This window comes from Pagrus pagrus, assembly GCF_965226575.1.
Source record: "Pagrus pagrus genome assembly, chromosome: 19".
In the NCBI taxonomy this organism is placed as follows: domain Eukaryota; kingdom Metazoa; phylum Chordata; class Actinopteri; order Spariformes; family Sparidae; genus Pagrus; species Pagrus pagrus.
Window position 1 is genome coordinate 18,127,781 of NC_140203.1, and position 25,554 is coordinate 18,153,334.

At 40.2% G+C, this 25,554-nt stretch overlaps 1 protein-coding gene across 1 annotated transcript in view; it reads left to right on the top strand.

Moving 5' to 3' along the window:
* The first annotated feature begins 340 nt into the window (after positions 1-340).
* Positions 341-25,554, top strand: part of skor2 (SKI family transcriptional corepressor 2) — a 49,057-nt gene continuing 23,843 nt past the window's right edge. The window contains exon 1 of the mRNA XM_084383151.1: positions 341-412. Within this exon, the coding sequence (XP_084239277.1) occupies positions 378-412 (35 nt within the window). The 5' untranslated portion in view covers positions 341-377. The remainder of the gene's footprint in view (positions 413-25,554) is intronic.

Consider the following 25,554-nt stretch of genomic DNA (forward strand, 5'->3'; position numbering starts at 1 on the left):
AATGTATTCGAGCTAGAGAGGTGGCAAACACCTGCGGAGTCCTTCTCATGCTGCTCACTCCTTAATGTCTTTGTCCCCTGTATACTAACACACACATTCACATAGACAGGCTAAATGAGGGATTCAAGTTTTTTAGACAGAGGAGCTTTTTGTTGGTTTATTTTTTCATTTGATGAGAGGAGAATTGAAAAGGATTTTTGTTGTGTAACTCTCTCTCGCTCTCTCTCTCTCTCTCTCTCTCTCTCTCTCTCTCTCCCTCTCCAGAGAGGTTGTGGTACTTTAGCCTCTTCCTGCGAGCAGACCTCTCATCACCCTCCCTGATGATTTCTAATGTTTAGGGAGGGACTGAAACACAGAGAAGATGGAGGTGTGGATGGATGGAGAGATGGATGGGGGGGAACACAGCAAAGAGGTAAGAGGGAAAATGCAAAGGTATGCAGGTGTTATTTAAAGACATGTTGATAATAACAATAGTTTCTTTATTTTGTTATATTATTTTCCATGTCCATTTGAAAAAGAAATGCTTAAAAGTTATTCTATCTCTTAAACCCCTTGACCTGCTGGTTGGTCAGTTATGTAGGTACGTTAGTCTGAATTTTGGGAAAAAATGATGTACAAGACGTCTCAAACATCTCCATTTGATAGAATGGTGCAGCCATATAAAACATGATGTATTGAGTTTGAGGTGTGAACACTGCTTTAGTAAGAAGTAATGAAGAATACACAAGATACTATGAATGTGTGGAATAAGATATTTTTTCCAACCTTAATGCTACTTATAAGCCACGCACCCATCCACGTGTTGTCAATATTGTCTGATTAAACCTCTAGAATGGTAAAGGTGTCTAATGAAGTAAGTGAAAACACCTGTGTGAGTGGATCTTACTTGGTTCTGGGATATTCAGAGCTGCAGAAGAATGTTGTCCTCCACCAACACCTCCCTCACCTGAATTGTTAGACCAGGAGAAGGACAAGGGACATAAATACACCTTGACCACAATGTTTTGAGATGTAAACACAAAAACTTCTTGTCTACAGAAATCCAAAACGCACACGATATCGATCTGCTAGCTACGACAAGCTTATAGTTAGTTTTATTGATCATTAGTTTTATTACTTCTATGATATGTAGGCCAGCTATTCACCCTCAATCAAATTTGATTGAATGAATTAATGTATGCATGGCAGAGATCAACATGAGTCATCAAACGTATTAAAAATAAAGAAAAGAAAGGTCTTGTGATATAAAAAGAACAAGCATAGAACAAGAGACAGGTGAACAACAAAGATATCAACACTGGATGAGAACTTGAAAATGTTGGGGTTTTTTTTCATTTCCCTTTGTCCTAAAACATATACGGTAAGAAAAAGGAAAGTTGATCTTGAAGTTACTGTTCATTAATTTTATGTGACCATGTGTATGTGATGTATGTGAAATTTGTGTGTGATTTAAATGTTTTTTTTTTAAATTGGACCCAAACTCTGAATAAGAAAACTGTATTGAATGATGGAACTTTTGCAAAACAAATTAATGGTTGATTGAACCTAAAATTGTCTTCCTTGTTGCTTTGTTTTTCTAATTTTGTTAAGTTTTTGTCATTATTCAAATATTTCAGATTGCGCTTCAATGTTGTCAGGATACTGGAATTTCTAACTTTGATACAATACCTTGAAATGCAGTAATATTTGACACCATTTTCTGATACCACTGAAAAAAACTAAGAACACGCAGGGCATAAAACAACAAATAAACAAGGCTTGTTTACTTTATTAATCACAACAGCAGCTAAATCAAACAGCATTTGAAATATTCATAATATATGTATCAAAAAAGCAAGATTTTTGACAACACTAAATAATAGAGGATGTTGTACGCGCTACAGACTGTAAACTCCCCTTACACAGACCTGTGATTTAAGCTACAGTTGTGTTTTGATAAATTTGATTTGAACAACAACTATTTAGAAGATTACTCATTTGGGAGAAAAAATCGATATATGCGTACATACAACAGATCTGTGGCAAAGAGGTGTGAATGCAAACTTTGCAGGCTGACTAAAACCTGTCTACCCATGTACATACAAGGTTATACATTTACAGTACACATACATGTGTTCATACATGAATGCATAAATACACGCAGTAACATTAACATAAATCAGTACATTTTAACCACAACATAAAATAAGCATGTTGTGGTTACGGGGCATTAGCAGTTGTATTTACCATCCTGACCATCACTTAACAGCGCTCACTGTCTCTGTGTGTGTTTGTGTGTGTGTGTATGCACATGTTTGCGGGCGTGTTAAAGCTTTTAGTAGGACACAGACCAAGCAATTCCTCATCTCTAACTGTCAGAGAGACCTCATCTTGTCTCTCATTGTTGTTCTGTGGTTCTGGCAAACACACACATACACACAAACACACACATACGCACGCCTCGAGAGTGCAGGTCCCTCCTGGTTTGCCCAGCCCACACACAACACTCCACCTCCGCCCTCTCACTCCTTTTATGTTCTTAAATATTGATAAGTAGCTTTGCAACATTAATATCTTAGATGGCTTACAAGAACACTTAAATAAAATCTCACTCCCCCTCGCTCCCGCTTCCTCCCCCTCCTTGCCTCTCCTCTGGCCTCTCACTTGTTTTTCATTTGTGTAATGCATTTGTCTGTTTGGGAAGCGGAGGAGGGGGGGATTATAGGGAGTGTGTATGTGTGTGTGTGTGTGTGTGTGTGTGTGTGTGTGTTTGTCTAATGAAAGTGGGTACTCCTTTTTGGATTTGACAGACCTTTTGGTGTGTAAAGTGGTGTGTTTTACTGGAAAATCAAAGCAGGGTCACAGACTAAATTGTTTCTGATTGGCTGGCATGTCTTAATTAAAATCATATAGCAAGACACCTTTTACATAGTTCTGGTTTATTAAACTGAAATCGACAATAGCGACAATATTAATACAAATACCTTTACCAGTTCTCTCACTGGTGAAACTAATCTCCAGTTTGAGTGACCACAAACAAACTTTTAAAAATGGATGACAATTGAAACAAATGTTCCTTTAGTAAGAATGCCCTAATAAAGAAAAACATTAAATCACTAAAGAATATATCTTCACCAACACCTCATCCTTTAATTTCTTAGATCAAGAAAAAAAACCTCAAAAATAAAACATGACAGATTCCTGTTTATACTGAATGTTTCAGACCTTTGAGAGAGTTATGAAGAACTGGATGGTGCAAAATAAGGGAAGCAACACCATCACCACCGTGATCACTTTTAAGTCATTTTGGAGAACAAAATCGTCAGAGGTACATATCTACAGTGTTGTTGCCATGCATTGTCTCCATTTCATTTTTGTGAGGTTGGATGTAAAGTGAATGCAGAGTGTATTTAGGTGTTTGAGTGAGTGAACAGACAGAGAATTAAGAAAGGGAAGATGAAGCTCATTCAACCACAACCTGCTGTGAGAAAAATGTTGATATAATCACGTTTAAGAAGTGGAGAGAAGCTTTTTTCACTTACAAGAGATGACAGTGATTTGTTAACTTAACCCACAGTACAGGGCCCTTGTGTGTGTGTGTGTGTGTGTGTGTGTGTGTGTGTGTGTGTGTGTGTGTGTGTGTGTGATTTGACAAGTTTCAATCCTGCTGAGGTCCTGAGAGGCTGATAGAGAGTTTTAAAGGGATTAGAAGCGGATTAGGGACCAACTGGGAGGGATTAGCCCCCCGACTCTCATAGCTGCTCACATAGCAGATAACAGACACACAATGCCTTTGACACACTCACATGCACATATATACCCAGTGTGACCTCTGGACAGTGTTTTGTCTTCCTGTGTCAAGTGTCTACATAATGTTTAAGATCATTTTACTAACCTTCAGTCAACTTTTCACTGCACTTCCTTCAAAGTCGAATCATTGTAATAGATGTGTCTAAAAATAATCTCAAAAACAAACCACATCTGGGTTATTATGTGAGTACACAAACACATGCGCACACAGACAAAAAGGGCCTCTTGACCGCGTATTTACCCGAGCGCAGCCTCTTCCTTCAACAAGACAAATATTTGGTCCAGAGCGCTTGCCACTTTTGTGTGTGTGTGTGTGTGTGTGTGTGTGTGTGTGTGTGTGTGCGTGCACTTGCGTGTGTGTGTCGCAGGGTGGTTTTTCCGGGGGAAGCCAAATGGAGAAGAGTGATAGGCCGACGTACGGCGAGGTTCATCAAAGTCACGGCGCACGACGGCACTCATTTTTCATTGGCTGAGGGGTCCCGCGCACCTGCAACCTGCAGCAGCCAGCCCACCTGAGAGGGAGGGAGGGAGGGAGGGAGAGAAGAATAAGAGAGAGAGAGAAGGATGGTGACAGAGAAAGAGAGTAAGAAACAAACATGAGAAAGAGTCGCTTGAAGAAACAAAGAGCATGAGGGAGGAAGAGAGAAAGGGAGACACGGGTGGTTGGGACAGTTTGAACGACAGCGTTCTCCCTTTTACATTTCACACCCGGACGCTCCTCGCACCGCTGGGGGGGAGGAGGCAGGGAGGAGGTGTGGAGGAGGCGTGTGTGCTGTGTGTTGTTTTGCTCAAGGGAGAAAGATGGGCAGATACATTCTGAAGATGTTATTATTATACGTTTACCTTGTTTTGGGCTCACAGGGGGACAAAAGAAAGACACACACACACAAAGTGTGCACACACAGATAGAGCACATATCCACATACTTGCACCAGCAGACACACACAAATACAAACGGATATGTGGTAGAAGTCACACTCTGCTTAAAGTTCACTTTGCTAAATCAAAAAGTTGTATTTATTTTACTCACTCTGATGAGACCCTGAGATACTGTAATTTTCCAAGAAAGGAAACAAAGAGATAAATTACATGAAATAATTTGTGATGTATAGTAGTTTTTACAGAGGCCCATTTCTCATGATCCGCTATATGAAAAATATTTTTTTAAAGTAAACCGCTGGCTTGTATCCAACCTGTCTGATTATCTGACTACTTTTCCCACTCAGAATGTGCTGTAGTGATGACGCTATGTTCATGGATCTCAGCTATTATTCTAGTGATTTCTCCTTTAATTTATTCCTGATCGTCACATTCTGAATAACTTCAACTATCTACTGACATCTAACTACTCTTCTTGTTTAGATTATTTTAAAAGACTTATTTTCAGAGGACTGAACCTGTTGCTTTTATAACATGGAAGACACCGTAAGAGTAAGACATGTCAGTGGACATGTATCAGCCAATCAGACACAAGTGCTTTCCAGAATACATATACTTTTTTCTTTAAGTTTTACTTCAGAGCATATTCGGGTAGAGTGATTCTTTAAACACCTAGATAAAGATAAAGAGGTACAAGATAAAAAAGTATGTGAAACATTAACAGTGATTCAGTGTGTGTGCGTGTGCGTGTGTGTTTGCGTGTGTGTGTGTGGTGGTGGGCATGTGTGTCACCTGCAGCAGGTTGAGGTCATCATAACCGTGTGATGTCCATCGCGCCTGTCAACACACGTTTGATTGTACACACACCTCGCCGTTGCCCCCGGCAATAGAAACCCAGCGTCTGTCCGCTATACTACACGCTATACTGGACCCATCACTCAGCCACTGTCACACAGACACACACACACACACACACACTCACGGAGACACACACATGCAGGTAAAGACACATATAAATGGACACAATGTGACAGAAACACATACTCACATCCGCATGGTCCAGCAGACACACGTATCACTTACACACTCCCTGCTGCCGCTTGGGTTCAAACATACACACTCTCACTCGCTCACAACAGACGGCTTACACTGGAAATGAAGCTAATCCATCACCTGGAACACACACTCACACACACACACACACACACACACACACACAGCAGGCATCGTCACCTTCACAGCTCACCTACTATCATTGTGACATCCATGCCTGCTGGACACTGTAGCTGCTGTGATGAATTCATATAAATACACACATATTCACACACCCATGCACAAGTCACTGTATAGAAGACCAATAAAATACATAAAGTCCTTTTAGATTTAGTTATGTATATTTTATTAAGTTCCCCTTCAGTTTGCTTTCATCCTTGCTTTTGTCTTCTCGTCGTCTCTGTCACATCTCTACACTAACACTGGTCATGAACAGTCCCCTAACCATCCTGCCGCAGCAGACACAGTCAAACACATTTCTACACATATCATTCAAAATACTCCAGGATCGAAAACAAACAAACAAACAACAAACAAACAAACAAACAAACAAACAAACAAACAAGATCTTTTATCGGACACCCAACAATGACATTCCAACAAAAAAATGCTAAATGCTCATAATTGCTTAAAGAGGAGGCTCTGGCTCCAGGGCCCTCTGACCCCTCGGTCCTCTGGGCATGTGCCTCATAAGCCCATTCAGAAATCCATCCGTTCCTGTACAATTTCATTAATTTAAAAGTCACACCTAAAACTGAAAAAAAAAAGGTAAAGATAAAGTGGAAGAACGATACAACATGACATAGCTTTTCCTGCAATCAACGTTTTGAACAACAGTAATTGAGACAATAAGAAGTATCAGATTCTCAGTTTATGTTAAAGTAATAATACACTCGTGCAATAATTCGTTCAGAACTGAACATAAAGGACAGGCTTGAAATATCAAAATACATCTCTCGAATATAGACCATATCTGCTTTAAACAAGTTATTGGTCACTGTGGTCATTCTTTCTCTCCATACCAGCAGTGAAGCAATTACTACAGGGGACAACACAAATAAACCCATCCTCTAAGTAGAGTACTTAGAGAACAGGTGTAAAAAATAAGGATTAACATTTATATTTCAGTTAGGTGTGTCAGGGCCTGCTGCTGTGCTTGCCTCTTCACAGGCTTGACTCACTGGGACATCTAAATGGAACAGAAGCGTTATGAGTGTTTCACTTGTACCGTCCCCTCTCTGACAAGTCAAAATACCATCTGTAAAAAAGGCCCCTTTATTCATTCAAATGAAAACGCTACAGCAAAAACAATCCACAGCCACGACCAATGCAAAACAAAAAAAAAGAAATGATCCCCAAAAACAACAACGAGAACACAGAATTCCTTGGGGAATCACTGGCGTGCATGTTTTGACAAATGTTCGCCAGCAGCGCTTCAGTCTCGTCCAGCAGCTTGCTGAAGGCTACAGCAGCGTCGTTTCGTTGCTCTCTTGTTACTGGGCTGTAAATTCAGCGGATGGCTCCTGTCTCTGCGTATTGATCCGCTCCGTCACCTTGAACCTCGGTATTGACACATGGGGCGACGCTGAGCGGGGAAAAGCGGCAATTTACAGACCCTCAATTATGACATTCATAGATGATGTCACAACAGGGGCATGGGGCTTTTGAGACACACACACACACACACACATACACAGACACACACACAGTTCGTCGAGGGATTGAATCCATTTGTTTGAGCTTTGTGCACCAAAATACACACTCAAACACACACCAAGCAAAGGCTTTCCATCCTAAACAGCACTTAATAGCACCCTGTGTGCTCGTGTGTGTATCTGCACACACATACAGTACCTCTATGAGTGTGTCTTTGTGTGTATAAACTCTGACAGTCGATCTAATGTCTGCTGTCCTCTGGTTCCCCAGACAGATGGTTCACTGGACCATGTCATTAGCAGAATACAGTTGGCCATTATAATGTCATAGTAAATACCACGTATTAGTAGTATGATAGCATGAGGCCAAACATACTCTGCACCCTGCTGAAACCCTCAGCTCTGTATCTATTGTCCAGTAAGGCCAGGTATAGCAGTAAAAGCCATGTAATTACTGCACAACAGTCAGACACAAACATTTTTATTTTCTTGCTTGAACCTTGTTTGCATTCAGTAATACAACAGCTTCCAAACTGTAGCCTAGAGCTCAATCAGTCAGGTTTGTGACCAGGAACATCTCTTTAGGGAAACCTGAAAAGGAAATTCTGTCCACTTCCTAAAAAGTGATCATGTACAGTAGCCATCCTTCAGCAATGCAGCCCAGTCGCCAGAATAAAATGTTGCCATTTTACAATTCTGCAAACCTCGGACACGTTAAAATATGCATGTGTCCTATGTATGTTTTTTTTCGGTATTTCTACAATACGTGTCATATGACATTACTTTATATTATAAGCTTATTGTCACGTACAGAGGAGAAGAGGATGGTGGTGTCTTGACAGCTTTGCAAGACAGCTGCCAAGCAAGAGACCACTGTAAGCATGAACATTTGTAAGCATGGAACCACTGAATATTTTTAACAAGACATCTGGACATCTCCAGCTGTGTTAGTGGCAGCAAACAGAGGAGCCAAAGACACGACCTCTTCCTAAACCTAACCAAGTGATTTTTGTGTCTAAAGCTAAACAGACCATAAGCACAACTTTGTCATAACATGAAATGGAAAACTGGACCCAAAGATGTATAAAGTTGCAAAATAGAGAGATGTAAAGTTGTAAAGTTTCGACATATTCGTGATTTGCAGGAACGTACATTACCAAGATTTGTTCTAGTGAACAACACTATTGAACACTATTGTGGGAGGCGCTGGTCTCTGTAAATCAGACGAAGGGTAGAAGATGAGGGAAAATGTAATGCTTCTCAAGCTCTCAGGGATGCATTCATTTAGTTGAGCATTGTACATATACAGTATTATTGGCAGATTAATGAAAATAATAGTATGCAGGCCCGAACAAGGTTTGACTTCCAGCAAGTACAGTATTATGTAGTATTGAGAAAAAACAGCACTCTTTTCAAAAAGAGCAAATGACTGATTTTGGGGCCTTTTGCCTCCTTTAAAATAATTATAGTCTTTCAATGACCCAACTTTGGGTCCTGACCTTCACATAAAGTACACTGCTATATTACATTACAAATGGATTTCAAATTGAAGCCATATCATATGTCACATATCTGATTCAGTAAGTAGTGGCCAGGGGCCACCCAGCCATCGTTAATACTGTATTCACAATCCATTGATGAGATCATGAAAAACTGTGCGCGCGTGTGTGTTTGTCCTCCTAAGACTCACCCCTCTATGTATTGACACACAGCACACAAAGAGAGACACACTCCCTGGGGCCTGAGTGCTCTCAGCGTTGACCGTTGAGGATGTGGGTCAGAATGAGAGGGCAAAGAGGGAGAGGCTCTCAACGGCCCACACAGATGGGCCATAGTCACACACACTTAGACAAACACACACTCTGGGAGGTCAGGGTTCACCTGGAAAAGCTCTGGTCACCGTCCATCCATCAGTTTTATTACTGAGCCATGTCAAAACAGAGAGTGGACAAGAGATGTGAGCTAGAAACAGATTGCTGAATTAGAAACATCTGACAAGAGACTAAACTAAAAGATTTAATATAAGAAAACCGTGGCGATAAAGTTCTTGTAATGTTAATACACTTACATGCTTACTTTGTGCACTTTGTCTTTTTCATAGAAGGCCTGCATGTATTTATGAATGTCTGAGTGAGTTCATGCATCATATGTACTTTAGAATGAGGTCTCCAAGGTAAGTGTGTCTCTCGCCGTGTGTATGTGTATGTCTGTCTCCCCTTATTTCCCAGTTTTCCCATGGGAGAATGGCGGCCATTTTGTCCTGTCACTCCCCCGTGCTTTTTTTCCCTCTTCGCCTGTCCAATAATGACAGTTTAATTTGCCAGCCAATTACACCTGAGCGGTATTTAAATGAGCCAATCAGGACTTGTGACAGGATGACTAGTTGCTCCAGTTAGCACTCAGACGCAGAGGTCGATTTACTCTCTGACTCACTTAGTGATGTTGTTTGTACTGTTTGGCCAACAGTATTTATTCTGCTCAGTTCTATTATATTTGTGTATTTATTCAGCAGATATATCACTTACTGACAGTATATACTGTACACTATGCACATTATACAGGTTTAAATACACCATTAAAAAAAGGAGGTTAGTCCGTGAAAAGTATTACTTTTAATTAATAGAATATATACTGTATTTTGTGGATTCACAAAAGGACAATAAAATTAAAAGGAGGAAGACAACGTAAAAGAGGAAAGAAGAGAAGATGAGGCAAAGCAAAATGAAAAGAGTGGATGGGAAACTGAATGAAACAAAAGGAAGAGGGACTGACAGAGGTCAATCCTAATCCCCTCTTGGCCCGTGTGTAAATAACGTCTAAGCATCTTATCCTGCTCATTTATGTAATGGGGGCCTTAACTGAAATACTGTGTTCATAAGCTTCTGGAGGCCTTATATGTATTTGCACAAGCCTTGTGTGTGTGTATGCGTGTGTGTGTTGCCACACATACTGTATTTGTACAATTTGTGTATAGACATCTGAAAGTGTAATTGTAAAATGTTTTTTTTGTATGTGTGTTCTATTTGTTTGGGTGAGTGTGTTGTTGGGTGTGTGTGCGCACTCCTTGATTAAACAGCCCCTTTAATCTCAGCTGCTTCCTGCTTTCCTAAGATCCCCTCCAATAAGCGTAAATGCCTCCTGACCGCACAATAACTGTAACTGTGTTTTTTAATACCAGCCGATGGTAAGTAAAAATAACCTGAGTCTAATATCTTCAGATTAAACACATCTTTTACAGTCCAGCTTTGGCCTGCTGTGCTGCTTTAAGCTGTGCCCCCCTAAACACACACATACATGCACAGATACACAAATCCGTAGACACCACCATGCATACACACACTGAACACATAAACTTATAATCACAGTGGCATAACCATACTTAAAAATATTAAATGTAGCTAGACAGCTTTGCAAATTGCACTTTTAAATAAGTGACCTGACCTGTGAGGCCTTCTGGCACCCTGGAAAAATTACTCTGCTTGACGAGCATGCAAAACCATCAAAAGATCAAATTTGGCTGCATGCAGTCACATAGGGAACCTGTTAGAGTAATGACTTACTGTGGTTAGGCCAAAAGCAAGGCGCTAATGCTGCCAGAGTTGCAGATTTAATTGCCACCTGGAGTAGGAGTTAGACGCTAACTTAGGTCTGATAATGTAGCAGGTTGATCCATCAGTCCGTCCATTATGAAGCTGTATGTGATGAAACGTTGATGAAATTTGCTGCTTTGAATGATCGGAAATTGAACTGATTAAACGTACCTAATCATACTTTAATCACACTATGTAAATGAATTAGAAGAGAAAGAAAGGAAAACAGGAGGGTGGAAAAGGAAAGAAGGTAAGAAAGCAAATAAGACTATAGAAATGGGTAAACAAAGGAAAGAGACAGATGGGAAATCAGGCTTACGTTTTATGTGTTTGTTAATTATTTCTCTAGTTAATTTCCTTTTGTATTTAGATGCCTTGTTAATACTGTTCATCTGAGATTCATGCCAATAAAAATATTGAGAGTGAGTGATGAGGATAAGTCGGGAGAAGTCTAACAACCATAAGAAAAAGGATTGATAATTAGAGTGAGGTACGAGAGATAAATGGTGGGAAATCAGATGAGGGATAAGTAGAAAGACGGAGAGGGACATTTTGGCAGTGGTCCAGTCATCACACTGAGTATCTCTTATTGAATTGAGGGTTAAAGACTCAATGTCTATAGTCACAGAGAAACACACACACACACACACACACACACCATTGTTCTGTCATGATATCTGGACACCTCTGAGTGAGGGGTCGTTGCACATAAAAACACACACACACACACACAGACGCACACCTGGAGCAGAGCATGCTGGTCTTTTCATAGAGCAAGAGGAACCCCGCTGTGCAACTGAGAACATCCTCCATTAACTCCATTGCACACAAATACACACATACATGTACATGTCTGTCTCACTTTATGCCATAGACACACACACACAGTGAGGAGAGGAAATAAAAGGAAGGGAAGAGATTAGACGAAAGGCAAGATCAAAGGAGAGGAGGGGAAATATGAAAAGGGAACAAGAAGAGGAGGCAAAAGAGAAGAAAAAGATGAGAAAAGATCGAGTCAAGAAACAAAGAAGAGGATAAGAAAGTAAAGAAAATGAAATACAATTAAAGAAAGAAAGAGAGAAGATGAGAAGAAGGGAAGGAAGTCAGGAAAGAGGGACAGAAGAGAGGAGAAGGCATGAAAATATAAAAGTAAAAAAAGAACATAGAAGGGGGGAATAAAAAACAAGAAAAGGGAGAAGAAAGTAGTGGGCAAGATGAATGGCAAGAGAGAGGAGGAGATGAAAGAAATACATTAAAAGTGAGAAGAAGGATATAAGGAAAGGATATGAGAAGAAAAAAGAGGGAAGGGAAGTTTTGAGGAGATGTAAGGATAGAAGGAGAGGAGACAAGAAGAAAAGCAGATGGAAAAGAGATGTCAGAGGAGAGGGTGAAAAAGAAAGAAACAAGACAAAGAAATGAAGAAAAACAAGATAGGAGATGAGAAGAATGGAAAGAAGCAAGGAAAGGAAGTGAGAGAAGACAAGAAGCAAAAACAACAGGAGAGTGAATGTGGATAAAGAAGAGAAACCGCAAAACAGCAGCCAGGAGATGACAGAAAAAGAACAGCTGACATGAAGGGCACGTAAAAAAGAGAGGAGGAGAGAAAAGAAAAGGAAAAAGAAGATAGTACAAGGAGAAGGAAAAGGGGAAGGTGCGAAATCATGGCAGGGGACTAAAAGTGGAGAAAAAACAGAAAAACAGTTAGGAAGAAAGGAAAGCGTAACATGAAGAAGACGAGCCAAGACGAGGGAGTGCATCGAACGCCTCCTTTGTTTGTGCTCCATCTGTGTCGGCGTGATTGCAAACAAAACGAGCATCGGCAGCTCAGTTAGTTAGTTAGTTAGCAGGGGAATCAGTGAGTACTTAGGCCCCAATTATCCACTAAATCTGCCTCTCTCTCTAAATGAGATTATTGCCACACACAGAAGCTGTGGCTCCCATTGGGTTCCATTAACTTTGATTACTCCTCATTATTTACTTACAGCTCTGCCACTGTTATTGCTTTCACTCACACACACACACACACACACACACACACACACACACACACACACACACACACACACAGAAAGAAGAAGAGAGGATGGGGGGGTGCACCATACAGGGAAACACACATATAGTGATATACAAACACATATTAAGTCTGAGGAAGATACACTTAACAAAAGCACAAAGTGTAAGTATAAAGACTAAATAGTGAAATGGCATATTTGCGTATAGGGCTAGAAAACACAAGTCCTGAGAAGAGCAAAAGGGAATTTGGACGCAAAGAAGACGGATGCATAGAGAGCAGAGAACAAAAAGACTAAGAGAAGAAAAGAGTTAAAGGGTTGTATGTATGTGCCAATGGGAATGAAACGAGAGGGTGAAAACAAAAGGGGTGAAGAACAGAGAAAATGACTATTTAAATAGAGAGACGGAGGGAACCAGCAAACACCACCATGAACATTTCATTTCATTGCACACATGCTGGTAATACAGTTTTCAGGGAAATGGCATCAAAGAGAGAGGGAGCTGAAAGAGAGAAAGAAAGCAACAAATGGCTATTTGAGTCATTCTGAGTGAAGCTCAAAGACAAAAGGGTAAAAAACTAAGTGGAAATAGAAGAAAAAAAGAACAAAACATACAAAGACATAGAGAGATGCAGCATGAAAATGGAGAAAGAAGGAAGGGGGTGTTAAGACAGTGACAATAAGAAAAAGATTATCCTCACTTGAAAAAGACATAAAACAGCAGCTTTGCTTGTTCGTTTCCAGTATTTACAGCGAAACAAAATGATTTTTAGTGTTTGTGACAATGACGTTGTGAAGTCATAGTTGTTAATAACAACTGTTGTCTGTCAGCGGCAAATGTAGAAGCAGTGATGTTACAGTGCTGGTGGCATGCAGGGGTGAGGGGATTGAGTGGCACAAGCAGATCGGCCCATCAGGATTTCTCCCAGTGCTCCTGCCTCTTCTCTCTACTTTTAGTGTGCCGCACATACAAAACACTTCAAGCACCATCAGAGAAGAGCAGGCAGGTGAGGATTGAAAGGAATTGTCACCGAGTGCCCCCTGGTAATGCAGTTTATTTAGCGCCATTATGAATGGCCCAAAGAACCTGTTATGGATAGGGCAAAAAAGCAGCAGCTTGTGAGAAGAGCCAGTGGGAAAGAAAAAGTTACGGTACACCAAAGAGTAAAGTGTGGAAGTGTTAGTACTTTGTACTGGTGAGTATCAGCTAGAGTGCTGCTGCACAACCATGTTGGAATGCGGTGAGGATGGACGCTTCACTGGTTTAAATCTATCGTACCATAAATTAACCATGGAGATGGCATATATACAAACAAATCATATTGATTTATCAAAATACTCTCATCTCAAAGTACAATTTAGCTTTTATCAGAGCTTTTGGCTGTAACCTACAGCCTTCATCGCAATGTTTGTTCAGTGAGCAAAGTGGACCCCTGAATTAAGATTTCCTTTTCTGTTTGTCAGTCGTCATATGCATCAGAAAACATTCATGTAAGGTGTGTTGAAAAGCAATGACAAACAATATATTTGTGTTATATGCAACTGAATGAAATTTGTTACTAATTGTAATTTTCAAAAGTAAGAAAACTCTTTTATTTGAGGTCTTACCAAATAAATGTTTTGAATTTTTAAGCATTCATACGAGGTGGTTGTGGAACAGAAATTGTTGAACAAAAATAAGTGCTAAATTAAATTGCTAGAGAGGCGGAGAGGATCTCAGTCAACCCCTAAGCAAACATTTTTTTTTTTCCTTCTCTTTGACAAGGAAAGTAACACTTGTGTTTTTAAAGAGGCCCCTCACCACATAAGAACCCCCTCCCTCAAATCGTTACTGTAGAGAGGAAACAAGTTTGTTTGGTGACTGGAGAGCTGTTTAGTTGTTGTTTTGGGGCCGTGCCCAGCGCTCACGGCACACTTTACTTTAATGCCACACTTTGTGCACTGAGCTGCCATACAGGCCAAATCACCAGGGCACATGTGTATGTGTGTGTGTAAATGTATTTTGGCGTAGTGTGTGTGTGTGTGTGTGTGTGTGTCTGAAACCCATTACCACATCAGCATCAAGAGATCACAGCTGTTTCGCCTCCGAACTTTCTGATGGCATAAAAGAGAGAAGACTATACAGAAAGCCAAGGGAGGGAAAAAAAGGAAAAAGCAGAGTGAGAAAACTCAGCTCTGAGGCCTAATTTCACCGACATTGTCCCTCGCCTAATTGCAAAAATCCCTCCGTCTCTCCTTCCCTCCCTGTCGTGCAGCTCTGTGGCGCTCCAAGGTAAAAAAGAAGTCGGGTTCTAATTTCATTTCGGTTTGTCTTAGGACAACTCTTAGATGTTTAATTCTATCCCAATTTCATGTAATCAGGCAAAAGACTTCCCTAGAGGGAGGGCAATGCAGGCCAGGGCCAGGCGTGTGCTATTTGCAAATGTAATTGGTCCACCTTTATTCTGCTCTCCCTGATGTTCAGCCTGTCTTTTCTCTTCTCTCTCCATTATCTTCACATCCCTCTCTCTCTTTCCATCTCTTCAGTCGCCCCACATCCTCCCTTTCTTCCCATCTCCTTCTTTTTCTCCTCCCCTGTCCCTGCCCTCCCCTTTAGGCGAAGACAGCGTGGTTGTTATTGTGATTTCATATTTTCTTCTCATCCCTGCCTCTGCAGCCTCTGGACATTGACTACAAAATCCATTATCATTTGTATATTTTAATTATGCAAATGAGGATAGCTCAGCTGGCCTGTTGGAGGCTGCAGGGGAGAAAGCAGGAACTCCATTGCGGGTGATTACAATTCATCCGCTCGTCTCGCTTTAATTGTAACAAGCTAATTACCTTGTTTCCATTTAGTTTGAACAATGCCAAATAGAAAAGGGAACAGTGATAGCTTTGGCTAACTCACATTGCGAAGCTAGCTGACAGGCATGAAAGGGAGAGGGAGGGTGGATGAGGGGAGGAGTGACAAATGAAGGAAGTAAGAAAGACAGAAAGAAAGACATTGGTAATGCAACTGAGACCAGAGTTTACAACTATGCAAAGTTATGCCTGCAAACAGGGTAAATATTCAATATGTGTTTGCATTATTTGCATTGCAGGATAATGTTGCATTAAATTGCAGCAAGAAATGTAGTCAGGTTGAACTTTTTTGCTGTGTTTCTATGTCCGTAGCCCTCTGCATCACCACACCTGCTGTACCCACTCAGTAATCGCATTGAATTACTTTATTTTTTCATTCAGAGCTAATGCTGGTGTGAATTCACTCGTGACATGTATGACGTTAAAAAAAGAATTGAATGCAGAGTTGCATGTTTGATGATGAAGACTAACTTACCTAGTGGTCTTTGGAAGAGAAACTGTGGTTGACAGCTAATATCACAAGACCGACAGCCTGCATTAGGTGTTATGTAAATTCACAATGTTTTTTTCTTGCTTCCCTACGTTTGTTAGACACTACAGAGACTTTGAGACATTTCCTCAACTATCACACAAACTATCTAAACTTAATTATGTGACCAACTTTATTGATCTAGCACGTTCATCTGGAAGTTAATTGTGTGCCTGTGAGCATGCAGGTGTTAATGATGTTTATGTCAACGGATTGACCTCTTGCCAACATGAAAAAACTTGAAACAAAAATGTAGATGTAGAAACAGCACTATTTTTGAACATTTTTGGGGTTGTTACTCAAAAAAAGTATGTTTCACAAATCACTTGTCACTTTTTGAAAAGATAATGCATTAGTTTACTTGTTTACTGCCTGTAGACGGTAATTTGTTACACTACTCAATACATTATTTTTGCATTACCCCGCAAAACACCTGAGATAACAATTTAATGTTAAACTTTAAAGGTCCAATTTAAAAGATAGTTGATTTTCGAGTCTCATTCCCAACTTGTCACATACTGTACTGACACTGGCCAACCCTATCTACCAAGCCAGAATGTCATTAGTTAATGACCTGGAGAACCCAAAACATCAGAATTTGACAAGTTTGGAAAGAGACTCAACAATCAACTTTCATGCAAATTGGGCCTTTAAATGCTGCATGTCCACATATCAGCACACATTTGCAAGATATTTCATTCCTCCTTCCTTCCTATAGGATAGTGACAGAATTCAAAGTGGTCAAATACATGCCTTGAAAATGTGATTTTTTTTTTATGAAGATAATTGAGGACGTTATGTAACACATGTAACAACAAAATTATTTGATTATTAACTATATGTTTACTGAATTTAAGAACAGTAACATTACTGCTTTACCTTCTAACACTGTTCTTAAACCCTTCACATTGCAGTCAAAACCTTCTTCTCTTCTGAAGCTCGTTATAGTTTACTATTAAAAAATAAGGTATTATTCTCAGTGATACTGAGCCAAATTTACAGAGGTTACTATTCTGGTTAAATGCACTCCTGTTTCAAAACAAGCCAATGTTGTTGCAGTGGCATCGAGATCTTAAAATGGTTTACACAGATATGATGATAAAGCTTTTAAGCTTTCAGTGAAATAGTTTGAGATCAATAATAGAGTTAGAGTCAACTAGATGCCATCTTAGATGATATAACAACCCCAACCCATAACCAATACTTGGGTCATCAAAGTTTCAGTGCCCCTTTTCTCTGCTGCACAGAATAAGAGTTCAGAAAAGGCAGCTTCTCTCTTTAGACAAAGAAAACCCCTGCAGACTCTGTGCAGTGAAGAATTGGTCGAGGAAAAAGCTGATTATTTTATTCCTTGAAGAGAAATATTGTCAAAAAAGTTCTCCCTACATTGAAGAACAAAGGCTTTCATCCTGGACTTATATAGGCTTAAAGCGCATAACAGACTCATAGTCCGCTTGGATCCCTCTACATCAGACCAGGTTTGCGTTTCTGCCAGAGGTGCTCAGTCTCATATTCACTCTGTTCAGAGGTTTCTCACTGAAATGAGTCCAGGGCTTCTGGGGATCAAGACCAGGCCTCAGCTGAACAAGATCTCATTATCTCTCCCTCACAAAGACCCATGTGCACACAGATGTGGGCACGTACTGTACATAGACATACACACAGAGATATATATTCACACATGCACACGGCCTGTCATGCCACGATGAGCAGCATGTCACAGTGAGGGACCCTGTATGTGTGTCACCATGAACACTCCAATGTGAAGTATATTACTGATTTAAAGGGGATAATATATTCTGCTAAGAGAACTCAAAAGGCCAAACATGTCTCTCTTTTGTATTTCCTGTGTGTTTGTTGTTTCTCATCCTTGCCCTAACACACATTTGCATACAGTACACAGGTGCAAATACAAACTGATGTACTCTAGCAAGCACATGTGAATAAAACTGAACCTACATGAACACATTCACTTTTGACATACAAACTCATGTACACATAAGTGACACACTCCTCACACACACACACACACACACACACACACACACACACACACACACACACACACACACACACACATATCCACCTTATCTCCTGTCTTTAAGAGGCAGCTTGGCATTTTCCTCTTGCCAGCTCCCACCTTCTCCGTGCCCACCTACTTTGCGTTGCCATCTGGGAGAGACTTGAAAGGTATTTGAAACTGTCTTCCTTAATCATTTCCCGGATCCCGCAGGACACGCTGCGTGACGTGACGGAGGAAGGACTGAGGGAGGGAAGGAGGGAGTGAAAGAGGAGGAGGGACGGGGGAGAGAAAGTGATGTCACATATCAGTCAAGTCCTCTCCAAGGGTTCAGGAGGAACGCCCAGTGACACAGATGGAAGGAGTGAAAGACTTGAAATGAAACCAGGTTTTCTTAAAGGTTGCAGTAAAATAAGTGTTTTCATTATGGAGCTGCAGGAATTAGTAATATTCACAAGACCAGTTATGTGACTCAAGTTATAATCTTTTTGCAATGATCACTAAACTGGGTCATGGGCCCCATTCTGCCACCACCTGCATCCCTTCTCCATCTGTGACATAACTAGTTGTATTTTATAATAACATTAGATTCCATGTTGAGAGGCTGGATTCACTCTCTATGTTGCCTGGCCATTAAAAAGTTCAATAATCCATGCTTTTGCTTCTTATCTTACCCCCTCATGCTTTATTCCTTCATAGGCATTTTTTGGCCAAACACTCAAATTAAGTAAATTTAGCGAGCCAGTGACAATAACGCAGTATTGTTTAAGGTTGAGAATACCAGTGGTTTCTAAAGCTTTTTTTTTCTGAAATACTCTTTTTACTTTATTGTGATAGAGGGGTGTGTGTGTTCTGGTGACCCTGAACACCTGACCTTGGGTCTCCAAAGACAACTGAGTCCCACAAAGGGGCCAGACTAATCATTTCACCTCGTCCGAGCTAGGATAGAATGCCCACCATCAATGATGTTTGGTCTTGGAGCCCTGTTCATGTGTGTGGAACAGTATTCACTGAACATCCTCTGGAACCAAACTCTTGATTAGGTGAGTTTTTCAAGTAGTCGGCTGGATTGAGACCTTGGCAGTGAAAGCTTAACAATAAGGTCAGTTTTTTTGTGGGTAGGTGTTTGGCTATGCCAAGGTTGTCCTTGTCATCAATTCTGTAGGACAAACTCTCTAGTCGCAGCTGATCTGTGTCAAGCTTAAGAGGTTTTTGAATCAGAGTCAGCACCTCCAAGTCTGAAGCCCTGGTAACAGGTAATAGTGGATTGCTCCATTCAGGTTGAGAACAAGTTATTGCCAAAAGTAGTGGATCTTGGGGTCTTGTTCACTTGTGAGCGTAAGGTAATGCCTGAGACCGACAGGTGGATCACTGTGGTGTGGGCGTTGTACCAGACTGTTGTGGTCAAGATCGAGCTGAATCTGAATTACCAGTCGTTCTGTATTTTCTACCCCGCACCTATGGTTGTAACCTCTGCCAAGTGACCACAATTATCACATCAAGGATTTAAGTGTTTGGAATGGGCTTCTTTTGCCAGATCCTTTTCAACGTTAGAGACAAAGTAAGGAGCTCAGACATCAAGAATCGTCTCAAAGTAGTCCTGCTGCTCATTTGCCTTGAAAGAAGCCGGTTGAGCCTGGGGATATCCCTCAATCGGGCAGAGCAGGAGAACGTGGCTGGGGAGAAGAAAGTCTGGACTACCTTGCTCACCCTGCTGCCACTGCTGCTATCCCAGATAAGCAATGAGCCATAGGTAGGCTGAGCTGTGGTAATCACAGTGCATTGCTGTCCTTTCACAGAATATTCTGGACTTTTTAATGTCATTCCTATGTAGCATGTTCGCAAATAGCTTTCTCTCAATACTCTGTACTGTGTCTCTGTCCAGGGTGCTGAAACACAAAAATCAAAGTCTTGGCAGAAAAAGGTATTTATTTTTTTACTTTTTGAAAGGGAAAGTATTTGGGATTCAGTGTTTGTAACTTTAAACTGTAATAATCCTTATCTTGAACTTATTAAATGTACTGTACTTTAAACTAAAAAAGTCATATAACTCATTGTTTGATCTTATCAGATGTGTGGAGAGCTGCATATGTTTTAAATCCTAATCCTTAAAACCTATGTCACACAACAATAAGACCATAATGGAAACATCTGGGGCCAATAACACCCATTATTTTCTACTTACATTCGGAACATTAACTTATATTTCTAAGCTGTAGACAGTCACGCATATTAGTGGGTACATTTGTGTATCATTGCGTGTTTTAATGAATAGTAAATCTCCTGTACTTCAGTCCATACTTGTTACATGGAAAATCAAACACCACCCACCAAAGCTGATCATTTATCATAATAATGAATTAAACAGATTCACAGATGGCATTCGAACAATCAGTTTTGCTTTGAGTTTCAGCCATACTATATACTGCCATAACTTTTTTGCTTTATAGTACTAGATTCTAGTAGAATCAAAGTATGAATAATTAAATCCACCAAGATTTAAATTTATATATATATATATATATTTTATACTGTGATTATTTACATCTCAAAAGGTCAAGGAATACTTAACCTTAACTGTAACCCTTTGCACGGAAATCTGCCGCTGGTCTAACCTCTGATCCTATTACAACTCTCGATTACTTTCAGATACAGATGTCATGCTACGATTAAAAGCTGCTGTAAATACCAGAAAGTCTTAATGTACAGAGACAGAAAGTGAGTGATTTGATATCCTTGGTAAATATGCAGCGATCACAGATCACCCAGTACGGCAGCTAAGTGACTTGATGCCTATTTGACCTATATGCGCAGTATTACTGTAAACCGCCGTGTCTCTACCTACCCCTTCACTGTTGTTGAAAACCCCATAACTTAAACCTTGGCATTTGTCATATGTAAATAATAAAATATAGATTTGAATTACACATGCCCAGACAAGTTTCAGCAGTTCTCAAGAGTTTAGAGTCCAAGCAGCGCACTTTTCTTCACTTCAGTAGCCACTAATAAGCTTTTTTTAGGCATCTATGGGATTTAATGATGACAGCATCCATATGTCCATAGCCATATGTCATCCGACTGTATTTCTGTGTGTGCATCTGTTTACTTGTCTGTGTGTGTGTGTGTGTGTGTGTGTGTGTGTATTGGTTGGCTATATATAAATAGTGGTGGGCAATCTGTCATCAGTTACTAAGTACATATTACTGTGATACACAACTCTCCAAAAGTCTTGACTTCTTGTTCACTCACCTTCCAACTGTAAATAAAGATGGCCCCTGAATGTAGGCGTACCTGTCGATAAGATACAACATGTGAATAAGAAAACCTTGGAATTCCCCAGAATTACCTCTTTTGGTAGACGTTAGCGGTGCATGTACAAAGACGAGCATGCTTGTGGGTGTTTATAAACTGCGGTAAAAGCATTGAGGGAAATGCACAAATATCTATTATTGAGACAATATTTCACTCTTAGATATATTAATCAACTAAGAAATAATCAGGATTTAAATCTCTGTCATTTATTTACAGAGATTTTTGATTAATGCAGCGAAAAACACATTGAGATTAAAGATTTCAAAAGACATTGTGCAATAATCTTAAATGTCAGTCTACATTTCCATTTCACACATACAGTACTGTACATGATGTACAGTATGTACACCCAAACATGTGTGCAAATGTTAAAAGCTATCTCCGGAATGTGTCTGGCCTTTGGCCGAGGATGAACCTTATGTTTCAAATACATCTCAGAGGCTTATAAAATTGTGAGCTGCATCAGCCGGAGAGACGACAGCCATATGTACTAATCCCACATCCCTGGTATGTAGGAATCATAGCCTCTGACAGCACACCTAAAAGTTTGTCCACTAGTTATGCTTCATGATATGATGACTTCTTTGGCTTTTCAGCCATGACCAGCTGTGATTTAGATCACAGTGGGAAGGCCAATAACACACCAGCAGCACTGTCTGCCTGTCTGTTATGTGTATATGTTGGATTCCATTTTCTGTAGGCTGTTATTTGATCTTTTAATGTCTGCTTGACCGGACCACATAATTCACAATTCCTTACTCTGAACAGCACAGCAATGAAATACTCTGTCTCACTGGAAATGTCAGATCAAAACGATATTGATATAATAAGAAATCTTTTCAGGTGCAACATTTTCAGCCTTTTATCAATGGACAATATTTGTTGAAACAATCTGCCTTTCTGTTGAGTTACTGGAGTGTTTATACAGAAAATTGTCTTGCATAAGAACATAAACATTAGATCAGAAGATAATGACAGGTATTAAAATGCTCTTTTACTGTCTGCTGCTTCCCTTTGCAAATGCAAATCTGTTAGCATGCATCAATCAAATGGCTACGAAGGCTAGTGGACAGCACATTTAAAGATCTACTTTCTCTTAAATATCTTGTTTATGACCTCTGGCTTTCAAATACATCTCAGCGGTTTAGGTTGGGATCAGAGAGAGAGAGTGAGGCAAGAGGAGAGAGTTAGAGAGGGAAACATGGAGAGGGATTTGAACGTTAGTGTTCATTTAGAGATCAGACACTCAGAGGATCATTTTTGTGTCTGAAAAATAACCATTTTAAATCGCCTTTGATTTTTTGCACCACATGACCCTGCATTTCTCTCCTGTACTCATGCCTGAGTGTGTGACATGTACATGCACTTGTGTTGAAGCAAACATCTGAACTGCACACACAAACAAATACTGCATGGGTAAAACATTAAAACATTAAACCCATATGTGATTGATGAACATCTCATTGACTGCTCCCGTTCAGCCCCAAGTGCGTTAGTAAGGTGCACTGTAAGGGAAGTTTTGTCACCATTTGTAAGTAATCCATGGATGCAATGCAAAGATGAGTTAGGGTGATAATAGGGGCCTGAATTTTGCAGTGTTCCTCATCCAGAAGAAACAGGAATGAACCAAGCACTTTACATCAATAATCAGTGCCTGGTCCACTGACTCCAAGATTTTCCAAAGAGGTGATTTAACAAAAGAGGAAAGAAAACCAAGATTTTCCCGAACCTTAGGGATAAGGCGGCTTAAGGGGTCAGAACTTCCCCAACATATAGACACATTTTGATCATCAGATTAGGTGCTGTATCCGAACATTTCAGTAGTTTTTAAAAACTCACAACCTAACATTCACACCGATGTCACACACACACAGTCATGGATGTGGGTGTTTGGAACATATATATATACACATTTGACTTTCAACCTGGTCAGACATCATGTCTTACAAACTATAGTTCTGAAGGAGATTGCCCCAGCCCGGCAGAACTTCTGCTTTGTCAACTCTGAAGTGAAAGAATTTATCTACCATCAAGTTTTTTTTGTTTGTTTTTTTAAATAGAGATAATGCAGAGATTTATGATGTGTTGCATTGTGCAACATTTTTAGGCTTAAAAGGCTGTGTAATTAAACATTTTCTGCATAACAGGGATAGAGGTATTTTTAAAATGACTTACTACACCCAAAAGGAAGCATGTACAAGGCAAACCAAATAGGACCCAGGACAGAACTTTGGGGAACATCAAAACAGAGTAACAATGAGGAGGCATAGTTATAAACAGTAATTTAAACACTATCAGAAAGGAGAACCTCTCCAGAGATATGTCCTGCATCATCATGCATTAAGATGTCTTTGTAGAGTTCAGTGGTTGAGCAATATCTTGTTTGAAATAGATAGGGCCATGATCAGGTTGTCTGTCAGTACAGACAATGACACTTTTAAACTTAACTGGCACTAAATGGTCTAGCCCTAACCATGACCATAACCAACAGCCCCAGAAGTTTACCTCTGTCCACATAGTTTTAGCCATCTTGTGCACGACGTATCCTGTAATGACCTGTACCACTTTTTATGTCAACCTGTTTTTAAACATCTGTATTTGCGTGTCACTTCCTGTTGCCTGCTCACAGAGCACTTTCTTTGTCTGTAATGCTCTGCATTAACGTTCTCATGATTAAACTTCTGGGCCAATCAGAATAGCAGAAGGCCCGGGATTACCACTGCAACATCTGGGGACTATGCTAATGGACCGCATATGTTTTTAATGTTTAGATTTAGACATCAACATGTTGCTCTTAATTTCATCGAGGAGAGGAAGAGAGGGTGAGTGAGGATGGCATGGGGGGATTTACTCTTAAAATAAGTAAATCACGACTGATGACAAGAGACCCACCCAAAGTGTGTGAGTGTCCCTGAGCACTTAAGGAAGCCCAAATAGCCCCATCTGTCAATTTTACACTGTGTGATTCTTACTTAGCGCACAGAGCCCCTGTAAGTGTAATATGCTGTGGGGATTTGATAAAAACCAAACACACACGCCAAAGACACAAACATATTTATGCTCTCAGCTATGATTTTTAATCCACGTTTTAGAGGAGTATTTCAAGAGTCAGAGGCAGGGCAGCAGGCCAGTTCAGGACAACTGGAACTAAAATAAAAATATTTCAGTTTTTCTCTCAGTGTTGTTTGAAATCTTCCGTACAAACAAACCTGACTTCCCAGAATAGGATTTTTTAACTAAAAGAGAAAAGAAGGATAGGATATGTTTAATTCCAGTTACATTCAGTCTTACTGAACTCTGACTTCGAAACAGAGAGATTCACTATTTTCCAGCCAACTGGGATTGACCTCTGGTTACAGTTTATAGAGTTGCTGTTTCAGTCTATCCTTTTTTGTTAAATGTCATGTTAATAGAAAACAAGCATCAACAGTGCCTTAGTCAGTTTTTTTTAGTTTGACTTCATGCTAAAATCAGGATGCTAACATGCGCCCATTGACAATGCTAACATGTCATGATTAGCAGATTATATTTACCAATTTCCCCATCTAAGTGAGGCCCATTCGCGACACAAAGTGCAGCTGAGGCTGATGGGAACATCATCAGTTTAGCAGGTACTGTGATATAGTAGATGTTGAGCTATTTCATGAATTAGTGAAAAGTGACATTTTGACCTGCTAATGGCACCTGGGGAAAAGTCAGAGGATCGCCAAAGTCCTCATGATTGATCTTCTGGGGACCATGAATATGTGTACAATATTTCATAACAGTACATCCAACAGTTAGTGAGATATTTCAGTCTGGAACAAGTAGTGGACAATCCGGCCAAAAGACACACGGACCAATATTGCGATCCTTAGGGCCACGCCACAAG